This window comes from Ranitomeya imitator, chromosome 6 (genome assembly GCF_032444005.1).
Source record: "Ranitomeya imitator isolate aRanImi1 chromosome 6, aRanImi1.pri, whole genome shotgun sequence".
Classification (NCBI taxonomy): Eukaryota; Metazoa; Chordata; class Amphibia; order Anura; family Dendrobatidae; genus Ranitomeya; species Ranitomeya imitator.
In genome coordinates this window covers 518,028,362-518,041,606 of record NC_091287.1, presented here as the reverse complement: position 1 = coordinate 518,041,606, position 13,245 = coordinate 518,028,362, and the positions used below count along the sequence as shown (strand labels likewise).

The following is a 13,245-nucleotide window of genomic DNA, read 5'->3' as shown; positions in this document are numbered from 1 at the left end:
CCTAACCCTACCCCTAAAGGGATCCTAACCCTAAAGGGATCCTAACCCTAGGGATCCTAACCCTAACCCTACCCCTAACCCTAAGGGTTAGGGTTAGGATCCCTTTAGGGTTAGGGGAAGGGTTAGGGTTAGGATCCCTAGGGGTAGGGTTAGGGTTAGGATCCCTTTAGGGTTAGGATCCCTACCCCTAACCCTAACCCTAGCTATTTCTGTTTATAGTGGGTTTTTTACTTGATTTTGAAGATCGGCAGCTGTCACACACTTCTCATCATGCGTTTAAAAAACGCAAACGCATGAAAAAACGCATGTAAATGCGTCAAAACGCCGCATATTTTTCACCACATGCAAAAACGCATGCGTCTAAAAAACGCAGCGTTTGCACGCGTTTACGTGTGTTTTTTCACCATGCGTTTTTTTTTTAAAAACGCATGCGTTTTAAAACGCAAGTGTAAAACCAGCCTAAGTGGATTAAGATATCTGACCATTTCAGAGGCCACTGACCTATGTGAAGTTAGGTCTCGAATTGCACTTTTTAGTGTTGCGATATTCAACTTAAGGAAACATTTGCTATCGGTATATATAGAAATATGTGAGAATATATATAACGCCATTCTTTTTACTGCCACAAAGTCGTACAAATGTTTTTTTTTTTCAATTTTTGTTGTTGTTTTATATGGAAATGAGTCCCATATAATCCTTTTATAAGGATCAGAATTTTTGCTTTCAAGTCAGTTCCTGCGAGAGAAACACACAAATACGTCTATGTAATAGCCCGGGAAGATCTGCTTATCGGAGTAAGTCAGCGATCATGTTTTGACACTTAATGGAGTGTGGAAGGAGAGGTGATGTCTGGTAGTGTAAGAGTGACACCGCTGCTTCCCCCAGCCTGTATTTCATCAGTTACACTTAGAACAATAGTATTTTCTTATCGACTTGACAGGAACATGATTTTGTGCCAGTTGTGTGGTAAACCTGTCTACTCTTCCATTAAATAATTCCTTCCAAATACATAGCAGCTTACCTGCGATTGAGATATCAGGGGAGAAATAACTCTCGATGCCAGTAAATGCAAACAAAATGTAGTATACTCCACTAATAGGCTCATTGCACCAGTGTGACTTCTCATTATTCACAGCATGTCTCACATTAAAGATCATTTAACGCCTCACATCACTCGAGAGAACATTCTCTAACATTAACAGTAGGTATACAAGGCATTCCATGCCCTATCTGACAATACAAGGAAACATTGTCAATGGTTATTACTGCTAATATTCTATTTATTTCCTAATCCAAATGTATATTATCCAAAACATAATAAGATATTGTAGAATATAAAGTTTATTATTAGAAGTAATGATAGTTGCAGAAATGTGGTTTATTATTATCTTTATTTGGAAAAGTAATGTCAGTATTTACATTTAATGCAATATTCTAGCTTGTATTTAAAGGGAATCCATCAGGTTTTTGGTATGTAATCTGAGAGTTGAATAATGTAAGGGCTGAGGCCCCGATTCCAACGTTATATCACTTACTGAGTTGCTTGCTGTCATTTTGATGCAATCACAGTTTCCTCTTATGCAGATCTAGCAAAGCTTGAAATGCTGAGCTCTGTAGAACTCCACCCACACCACTGATTGGCTGCTTTTTATGTACATTGTCAGCAAGCTGCCAATCAGTGATGGGGGTGTGGTTACACAGCAGGAGGACTAGCAGGCACGAGACCCCTTGTCCTGTAGTGATAATCTCCTGTTGATAAAAATTGATTTTATTGAAACAGCAAAACACAGCTTACTAAATGACGCATCACTGGAATCTTGCTTTCAGCCCCTATATCTTGATGTTCTCAGCTTGCATAACAAAAATTTGCTGACAAATTCCCTTTAAAGGGTTGCCCTTTTTGGATATGTATGGCATGTAGATAGACAAGTTATGTAATAAATGGCCATTTTTGGAGCCATAGTATTAAAGACATAGCCACGTGCCCATTCCTCACTGTGACAGTTGAGACCCTGTTCTTAAGAGAGATGCAGTTCTTAGTAGTAGGACCCGCATCTGTCAGACAGCGCCTGTGTATGTCATCAATATTCCATACATGTCCTAGATGGGACACCCTACTCAAAATTAGACTTTGGTATATTGCTAAGATATGCACTCTAGTTTTTTGGACAAAAGTCTTATATTTAGGAACACTATTGATCTATAAAACACAATATCAAAGCACTAAGCTGTCGGAAGGAAAGTTGAGCCGAAAGGGGAGGAATGGCTTCCTTAGCACCCCTGCCACCTAATTATGGATTTATTGGTGCTGTTTTAAACATTTTCATCAGCTATTGGCAATGAATAATTCTGTTGTCCTAGAAATCTATAAGTCGGGCCAATGCAAATTAGTTTACATGGCATGACACTATAGACACAAGGTGCCGAGCCTGGTAGACTCAATAAGACCCTGTGTAACACTAACGCCTGTTCCTTTGTTGATAGACTCATGGTGATATGGTAGAAATAGCCTTTTCAATAGCGAAAGTTCTTCAGCCATTATTTGGGGGTCACATTAAATATTATATTATATAATTACATATTATATAGGTTTTTCTTGTGCATTCAATAGATCCTAGGTCCTCAACTGCAGGAGGTCCACATGCTGACCTTGATAAGAGGACATGTTTGAGTCAGATGCTCCTAATTCATGAAGAGGTCTAAGCTCATCATGATTTTGAGGAACGAAGGTTGCCAGACCCTCATCCTATCCCAGCTCATCCCATTTTCTCAAAGCTGAGCAAAACTGGTGGGAGATCGCCAATAGTCACAAATTGTGAGTTGCACTTAAATTTTGCAACTTTTCAAAAGCTTTTATGCCAGAATTCTGGTGTGAAAGATTTAATGCATCTGGCCCAAATTCTCTAGGGGATGATCAAACAATTCTGGTTCTCAGCATAGTTTTAGTTCTTAATCTTCAGGGTATAGTGAGGCAAATTATATGAGCAGAGAGTATTTGGTTTAGCAACGATAAGACTGATCAAGCATCTCCTAAGAGGGTAGCGATGATACATTGAAGTGGTGGCATCTGTTGACCCTTGATATTCCCAGAATCATAACGTAGCTTTCTTTTCCCTAAGTCAACTATTTTGTCACTTAAGCACAGTATTTATGTAGTCTGGTTAAGGCACAGTGGCTGCAATGGCTTTTGATGATCTGCTTTCCAGCACGTAGCAACCTACCATCTCCGCCTGCCTAGAATTTTAGATTATATAGACTATGGCTCCTTGCTGCTACCAATGGCAAATGATTGCTTTGGATGGGTATTTTCTACAGATCCAATAAAAAAAAGTCAGGATTTATCTTCAAAGCTCTCAACACTGTCACCTGCTCGGCAAATATTTCTTTTGATTTGGTCAACGCTGTTTGATCTACCAAAGACATGTCTGTCATCATTCTGCACTATCACTTTACAATGCAGCCTGAAGAGTCGCACCTATACTTTGTAATTCTCTTCATGTTTTATCTATTTATCTCCTAATTTTAATCTAGATCTGGTATACACACCCTTTTAGTGAGTCAGTAACTCTCTGTTGTTGTTTTAAGTTCTCATAATTATTGATTTACTTTACTGATCGACTTGCTCTTGAATATTGAGAAGTATTAGTTTTCCAGGCAGTATTGATGAACGTTGGAATTCGAGAGGATATTTGAGATTACGTTCATGGCCAAGTCCAATCAGCATCTTCCTTGTTTCAACGATCGGCAAATTCGGCATCTTGGCCAGATTTAGATTGAGTGTCTTGCGTTTTGGAATATTCTTGAATATACTGTACTGTAGGACTAGTTGTAGAAGACCAATTAATCATACAACTTTGAGCAGGAAAATGTTCTTTTATTTTTATTATTTTGCACCAAGTATCAACACTACAAAGTTGATAAAAAGCGGCAGCATTTGAAGAAAAAACCCAGATGAGATATTAACCTCTCAATGACCACATAGCTACAACATTATTAGGTGCGTGTTGCGTTCTTGTCACTCACTGGCCACAATTATTAGAACTGTCATTTCATATGATGATAAAAAAAAAGTCTTCTAATGTTTGCATGTGTTTTAATAAAATGTGATAATTTTAGGTTGGAAAATTAAGTCTACCTTTCTATGAGCAGGCATAATTGTGCACCATTTTCTGGCTTTTAAAGGGAACCTGTCAGCAGTATTTTTTTAAAGTAAAGTACATGCATGGCCTTATTGCTTAACCTTCGTCAGGCTGCATAATTTTACGTTAACAGGCTGCAGAGGTACAATACCTCCACTGTGATATTTGGCTAATATATTCTGGACCAAAACTGCAGAGATGTCACGAAATTTCAGCCCTCTACGGCTTTTCGAAAAAAAGTTATTGCAATTTTAAAAAACGGACTAGTTACAATTGTACCTAGTCAGCCAGACGAAGGTTAAAATGATTCTTGTGGTGAAGAAATCTGCTTTGTGGATTTTGTGTAATCAGAGTTTGAAATTTTCTTCCATTCATAGCTTTGTGCATTGGGATTGAACGGTAGGTTGGGTCTTTGGGGCTGCTATGGCCCCTCTGCTGCATCTTTTGTCTTTATCGCCCTCCCGGTTTAAACTTTGTGCCTGCACTGTCCTAACATTTGCACACATTGACCTCTTGGCAGTCTTCAGGAAAATGGTGACGCATGCAAAAATTAAACTCCCGACTATCTTGAGTAATATGACGCCGGTGGCGGGACATGTGCAGAATGAGATCTTGGATCGTCATTGAGGCGAGATGTAAATCTACGCATATGTCGTCATCGGTGCCATTTTCCTTAAGACTGCCAGGAGATCAGTGTGCGCAATCACTGACCACGGCTAGAGAGGTGCTGGCACGAAATTTAAACCAGAAGGACGATAAAGAGAACAGGGGCATCAGAAGGGCTGTGGCAGAGCCGAAGACCCTTCCCACAGTCCCGCACTACAATTCTGCCCCGATACATAAAGCTATTATTATAAGAAAATTTCAAACCCTGGTTACACAAATTCCACAAAGCAAATTTCTTCACCACAGAGATTGTTTTAATCCGTATCACAGCGCCAATATGGTCATGTGTGTACTTGGCAAAATCCCGTTGACAGGTTCCCTTTTAAAGGGAACCTGTCACCTGAAATTGGCGGGACTGGTTTGTGGTCATATGGGCGGGGTTTTCGGGTGTTTGATTCACCCTTTCCTTACCCGCTGGCTGCATGCTGGCCGCAATATTGGGTTGAAGTTCATGCTGTGTCCTCCATAGTACACGCCTGTGCAAGGCCAGCGGGTAAGGAAAGGGTGAATCGAGCACCCAAAAACCCCACCCATATGACCGCAAACCTGTTCCACCAAATTCAGGTGACAGGTTCCTTTTAACTTAATAAATATTTTATCAACTTTGATGCCATATTCAATCCTTGGAACTTTAAGTCATTTTAAAATTTTGTTGAACTTTGGTGCATGATTTGTGACAATTTTGACAGTTTCACCCCCACAAATACATTGGTGCATGCTGTTTTTTAATGTTGGCAATACGATTATAGAAGAGGGACATCATCGGATATATACAATATGTATTCAACTTAATGGGAACCTGTCAAGACTCCTAACTTTTAGAAGCCACTGTTATTTCTATATATAAAGTTTGTAAAATGTACACTGGAATTTCAAAGAATATCAAAGGTGTATTAATGAACATGGTGACCATATCAAGCAGTAACAATTCCCCTAAATCTTTATATTTTATTAGATAAAAAGTAAACTTATTATCCCAGTGTATTTCCGTATCCCTATTTTGGAGGTTCACCAGGAGTTCCTGGGGGCTGAGTAAATACATATATAGATTTTTTTTTTAACCTGTTTATGGTCTGCTTTGACTCCTGGGACAATAAGTATGATATACAATATTTATAGTTATATTATCCTTTGCCCTGTTGAAACATTTTGGTATCATTCAATGGATCCAATTATGAATTCTGGGATCCAATTATGAATATCTAGAATGTGATAGGGTGAGTAATCTCACACCTTTACGGGGCTGCCCATAACTTTAAGATTGCTGACCTATCCTTAATCTAGGTCATCAATGTGTTCTCGGTGCCATCAGAGCTTCAAATGCTTTATTATAATGCCCCTATAAAAATGGCAAACTATAATGGCGGTTTCCAGTGGTTGAGTGACCTGACAGGTTTCCTTTTAATGAGGCAAAAAAACGTATCTTACTATGGTAGAATATTTTTTTTTTATTTGCAAAAGAAATATGTGGACTTAAGAAAATTACAGTAAGTCAGGAGACAGTCTGATAACCTCTGTGGGAGAATATTTTGAGTTTGCTCTATGACCTACGCGGAGTCTAGATTTTTTAACATATTTGATTATTATTTGTTAACTGATTCAGTAATATCTATCTAATAAACTCTTTCCACATATATTTTAGGAGAGCACATAACTGCTACAAATGCCGGCAGTGCAGTTTTACAGCTACCGAAACGCAATCCCTTTTGGATCACTTCAACTCTGCACACTGTCTAGAGTCGGAAATCACTACAGCAAATGGCGGAGAGCTCCATGGAATCCCTTCCATCAAGGAAGAGCCAAAAACTGAAATAAAGGTGTACAACCTTGTCACCCCTGAATCCAAATTGGGAGAAGCCATATATGACAGCACTGTGAAGAGGGAGAAGCCTGACGACAAGGATGTACTCAGGGAGAAATCTTGGTCTGATGGTTCAGTAGATGACCTCCGGAGCGTGGCCTGGAGAGGATCGGAGATTTTGAGAACAAGTCCATCCTATACACAAATGGGTTTGGGCCTTTTGACCACAGTGTCTGTCAACCAGGAGCAGCAAAAATCTTCAAGAGATAGTCCAAATGTTGAAGCAGCACATCTAGCAAGACCTCTTTATGGCTTGTCTATAGATGCTAAGGGATTTGCCGGAGTGACTGCTGGAGCCAGCGGAGAAAAATCAGGCCCACATACCCCACAGTACCCTACTTCTGGAGACAGCAAGTCCAAGGATGAATCTCAGTCACTCCTACGGGTGAGTCTACACACTTAGTATATCTTTTGTTATCTACAGTGTCCATCCAGTTCATTATTTCAGCTGCTGAATTGGGAATATTGTCAGTCTATTATGTTTCTATATTGGAAACTGCTTATTTGATTTGCTGAATTGATTTTTATTAGACTTTTATAGAAGCAAGTAATGAGGCACATTAATAATGGGACTCTTTGCTGCAGAGTTGTCACTTAGAGCTTGTTTTTAGCACTTTTGACTTCATCCATCATGATTTAGCTTCATTGTACAAATGTTTTTGTTACTAAAGTAATATAATTATATGTTTAGTGAGCTAAAATCGGTTTAAAAACTACTTTTTAAATCAACAGGACACTCAAGCCTGCTGTTAACTATGTGACAGTAATCAGTTTGTTATGTCTTAGATAGGAGAGCAACACTTTTTTTTTTATTATATGAAAATGCATATTGCTTTGCAAATCATTTACCTCCGTATGAGGTACTAACTGCATTATAATTATTTCTCTTCAAATTAGGTATTCTTTGATCAACAGTTCTGAAGGTTATTGAGAAAAGTTGAGTTAGTAATATGAATCTACAAACATATCCACCATTTTTTTATGTGATGTTTTTAAAAAAGTCTGCTATTCTGAACCCTCTATAGATCATTTTAAGGTGACTATACATATCGGAAAAAGGCCGGTTTAACATTCACATACAAACTTTCTGAGTAACAAAAAGACCGCTCAAGCAAATAATATTTTGGATCCTAGAACCAACCAAAAAAAACAAAAACAAGGATCCCTAAAATGTAACTTTTATTAATTAACGCTAAAATCTGTTTGTTCCAAATTTAGAAACATTGGTGTATAAATACAAGACGATATGAACACAGGACAAGAGCCCGATATGGACTAACAGACCCTGTCAGGTGCCTTAATACTGGTCCCTACCTGACAGCGGAGGTTGGCACCCTAAGTTTCAGCGGTAGGCGCCCCCGCTCCTTGATGGCTGGCCTTGATATCCCTATGCAGACCCTGCGTTCCCTAAAAAGACATAGAAAACAGTACCAGTGTATTCAATATTATTAAAACTGGTCAAATGACATCCAGCGGGGATGTCCTCCCTATTACGCCCGATGCGTTTCCCCCCCGTGGGAATCCCGGGGGTTCATCAGGGGACATGGAGCAGTGCCAAATGATGAGAGGGTGCCTGGAGACCGCTAGAGCTATATGACTGAACGACTACCCACAACGCTTGAAGTATATCACTGGGACGTAGATGAGTAGAAGCGTTGATTACATTATTAGACTGAATCATTAAGACGGGGTGGTTTCTATAGGGTTGTTTTTGATGAGTATGCTCTGGGGTCTCCTGTTGTGTTGGGATGCTTTTGTTATCTTGTGCTTTTGTGGGCCACTGTCCTACTAGAAGTATTTATATACCTAGGGGTCATTTGACCAGTTATAATAATTTTGGACATATTTAACCACAGGGTTGACAGTAATGCTATGAGAATCAGGTGGAGTGGCCCTTTGCCATTTTACATTTTGGATAAACGAGGCATTGGTATTGTGTGTCTACCCAATGAGTTGTTGTGATTTTGTTTTCTACTATTTCCTATCAGTGACTCTCTTTTGGGGGCAAATAACAAACTTTGTGTTTTTTTTTTTTTTTTTTTGGTTTAAGTTTTTTTTTAATTTTTTTCTGCTTTATTTTTTGCATTTTTTTTTGAGTTTTTATATATTTTTTTTTCAATTTTTTGGTACGGTTTTCTACGTCTTTTTAGGGAACTCAGAGTCTGTATAGGGCTATCAGGGCCAGCCGTCGAGGAGAGGGGGCCCCTACCGCTGAAACTTAGGGTGCCAACCTCCGCTGTCAGGTAGGGACCAGTATTAGGTCACCTGACAGGGTCTGTTAGTCCATATCGGGCTCTTGTCCTGTGTTCATATTGTCTTGTATTTATACACCAATGTTTCTAAATTTGGAACAAACAGATGTTAGCTTTAATTAATAAAAGTTACATTTTAGGGATCCTTGTTGTTTTTGTTTTTTTTTTGGTTTAAACTTTGAGTACAAACCTCAGCATCCAAAGCAGCCCCTGATTTCCTGACCTGAACGCAACAGCCTCATATATGTCTATGCCTATGGTGATTTTGGAACAAGAGATTAGGGGTCGTTCAAGACATTGTGGTCTGTACTTGGATAGTGAATGGCAGATGTGGGAAACCGGCCTAAAGTTGATAAATATTGATGGTTTAAGCCTTAAAGAACATCCTTCTAATAAATTTTGTCATTTAAGGTGAGATGGTTTGCTTGATTTTTTTGGCCAATAGATTGATGTTCTTTCTTCCCCGAACAATCTATTGCTGAAGGAATTTTTCAGAAAGATGGCTCTTGTCACTTTGTCTAATAGTTGTCCTACCATCAACCTGCTTTCTAATGTGCATTGTCACTTTGAGTCCATTAGTTGTCCTACCCTCAATCTACACTTTAATGTGTATGACTGTTTTTAGTCCATTGGTTGTTTTACCCTTAACCTATGTTTTAATGTGTACGGTCACTTTAAATCCATTAATCAATGGAACTTGTAACCTAATTCTTCTTGAAAAGTTTTATGTACACACTGCAGAAACATAATAGAAAAGTGTTTCTCTCCAAATATGCTCTTCGTAGTTATTGTTTTGGATTAAAAAAAATTATGAAAATAAAAAATTATCTCGATGGACAAATAACTACTAAATCATGTTTAACAGTCTTCTGTCTTTTAAAGTTTAACAAAGTAATCTAAACATTTTTTCTTTAATAAAAAATTACTGTCTAGTAGTTGGAGAGCAAAAACTCTGGTTTGAGTTTGCAATTTTATTTGATCATTCATTCCTATTTAATACATTGAGAAATGTATCTTGTTTTTATCTTCAATTAGATCAACACCGCCATAATTATTATGTGCCAAAACGTCTGACATATCACTATGAGTGTTTTCATGAAGGGAGTGTTATGCTTACCAAAGTACTTGACTTGTATGTTCCTATTGAGCTCCGTTTAATCCTTTTTTAGGACCTCCTGGAAGCGCTAACACGACCATGATTGGTGATAGACCAATCTCCTAGGAGTGCCTAGAAAAAACTGATCAGAGCCAAGGAGGCAAAGTACAGATTTGCATTGATCAAATGGCCTACTTTTAAATTGGGATTACTAGTCTTTTTTCATATAGCTTTGAAAAGAATTACATCATTTTTGAGACCGTGGACAGAATGAATCGTTCTCCTGAACCTTAAAAAGTACATATCTTGGTACACTCCTTTATTCCTGTTTTAGCAAATTCCCCTATCCCTATTAACTGTCTCATCATAGCTTGACAAAGAAGCCTTCATTGCTTCGAAACCGTTTTTTTTTTTTTTTTTTTTTTTTTAAGTGACCAGCAAAGGCTAAACACAGCTGTGGGCTGATATTAATAGCCACGGAAGGGGCCATGGATATTGGCGCATAGCCTTGCTCTTTTCACTTGCCTTGGTGCGGTGTCAAGTGGGGTAATAGGGTTGAGGTTAATGTCAACTGTTTCATTGCTGTGGACATCAAGCTCATAGATTAGTAATGGAGAAACGTCTTTAAGAGGCCCCCATCACTGACCCCATAGCCATAGTGTTAAAAATAAACTTCCACAATAAAGTCCTTTAATTGAAAGAAAGACACAGACTCCATTACATGAAATAAACATGCGACCACCCTCTTTTATCTATTTTATTAGTGTAAAATTAAAAATATAAAAACACTGTATTCCTCACCTGTCCGATAAGCCATTTGCCCCACGCCGTAATCCATTTCTTCTTCATCTGGATGCTTTGCTGAATGGTGGCATAATGCGACCGTTCAGCCTGGCATCCAGGAGACGTTGAGCTGAGCATCAAAGTCCAGTTTCAGTAACCTGCGGTAACATCATTCAGGTTACCGCAAGTCTCTTAAACTGCAATTCCCATGGGCAGCTTATTGTGAGTGGCCCGATTAAATTCCGTGACCTCAATGAGATCACTAGTATCAGAGATAGACTTGTTCGTGTTACAAATGGATTGTCATCGGACAGGTGTGGAATATGTTTTTTTACTATTTTAATTTTTACAGCAATAAATGGGAAAATGAGGGTGGGGTTTCTTTATTTCAATTAAGGACTTTCTTCTGCCTGTATATTTTTTACATTATGTTTATATGACTATGGGGTTAGTAAGGGGGCATCTCTCCATTACTAACCACTAGGCTTGATGTCAGCTGACAATGCAAAGCTAATATCAACCCAAACACTATTACCCCACTGTCCATAGCACCGGGGCAAGCGAGAAGAACAATGCTAAGCGACAGATTTGGCAAATCTTATGGACGCACCATTTCTGGGGTAGCTGTGGGCTGATGTTGGTAGCCTGGGAGGGGGACCAATATCTCTGGCCCCTACCCAGGCTATTAATATCAACCCACAGCTGTGTGTTTAGCCTTTACTGGTTAGAATTTTTAGGGGGACACTACGTCATTTGTTTTCTGGGGTCCCTGTAATCTAACCAGTAAAGGCTAAGCAAACAGCTGTGATCTGTTATTAATAGCCTGGGAACCTTTTGGGACATTGGCCCCTTTCCCAGATTATTAACATCAGCCCCCAGCTGTGGGCTTTCCCTCTTCTTGTTACCAAAATTACATGGAAGCTTATGCTAATTTTTTTATTTAATTCTTAATTTTATACATTATGAACACAGGCTGAATACATGTCCGTGCTGAGCTCAGGGAGACCAGGCAACGATGATCAGAGCTGTCTTCAGCACCCAACGCCTGGGAAAAGCACAAACTGTACTACTTTTCCCAGGTGCTGGTATGTGTCCAAATGATACACAGATGTCACCCGTGGGTCGTCAGTATGCATGTGTGCGGCACTCATTTAGTCAGTAGTGTTATTTAAAAAAAAAATGTACATGTCTGCGGGTTTTCACAAGCTCCATGTGAAAAACATGATGTTCGCACCACTATTTTTTTTATACAATGGAAGTGCATGTGTTTGTATTTGCGGTCCTTAAAAACAGACCACATACAGACATGGAAAAACAAACGTGTGAAGGGAGCCTTAAGGTTGTGGTCCTCGCGTCTAGACAAGGCGTCCCATTTTAAATCAAAGGAAGAAAGACCGATGCTTACATTGTTGACGCAATTTCAAAGATTTTATTCCATCAGTAGCATCAAATTCAATCTAATACGTGACGTTTGTCAGTTCCAGTCTAGTCTTTTCCAAACTTTTAAAAAGTCCTCTGTTCTGCCAATCAGTGAGGTTCCTAGCACTCCATCCCACACTGATCTATAAGTTATGACCTATCCCCTGGATTGTTTTCACTAGACAACCCTTTCAAATTTGATGTCCTAGAATTGCTCCTACGAGAGCCATATATCCATTCTTGTGATGGTGGGCAAAGGTCTTAGAGGTCTTATTTCTCACCGATCACATATTGATGGTCTGTGTCAGTCCAGTCCTCAAGATCCACTGGCTTTCCATAGTATTTCACAGGTGATATTTCCATCACCTGTGCAATTCTAAAGAAATACTGAAAACCTGATCTGTTTGTGACTCTTGAGGACTGGAGTTGGGGAACGCTGGTCTATGTTAACAAAACATCAAAACATCCATCAACAGCGCTTATCCATAACTGTTGTAGGAGATCTTAATTCACATGTTCTTTCGTGCTGAACCTTAAACCCAATCCAACTATCATGCAAACCTCCTTGGCACATTTTTATGATTTCACTTCACCTATCATTATGTTTTACAAGAAAAATTGGCCCTTAAATTTGAAATTGGCATAACCTTGTATGTTTTTTATGTGGCTTAGTTCAGTAGAAGAGAATATGCTGTGTCTGGTTTGTGTTTCCCATCTTCTGTCAATAAAGTAGTAGCATTATTTTTTTCTTTTTAACATATATTATTTAAAACGTTTGTAGCAAAGAACATTTTAATGCTAAAACGATGTGGCAACATTCTCAAAGTGATCAAATGAACAAAAGAAGCATATGGTCATATCTTTCACTGTGGTGCTGTGGCAATGGGCTAGATCTGCTTTCAGCATTGGCATATGGAAATAATTATTTTAGTAAGACTCTGTGCTTCCTGCTAATACCGAGGAAAATAGACCATCTCATGAATGTTCAGAGATTGTAGGGGCAAGTAACATTAGATTGAGTAATTCGTC

General features: G+C 38.8%; 1 protein-coding gene across 2 annotated transcripts in view; it reads left to right on the top strand.

The window, feature by feature from the left end:
* Positions 1-13,245, top strand: part of TRPS1 (transcriptional repressor GATA binding 1) — a 352,014-nt gene that overhangs the window by 164,288 nt on the left and 174,481 nt on the right. For both annotated transcript variants that reach the window (XM_069731801.1, XM_069731800.1), the window contains one exon: positions 6,448-7,051. In XM_069731801.1, the coding sequence (XP_069587902.1) occupies positions 6,448-7,051 (604 nt within the window). The remainder of the gene's footprint in view (positions 1-6,447; positions 7,052-13,245) is intronic.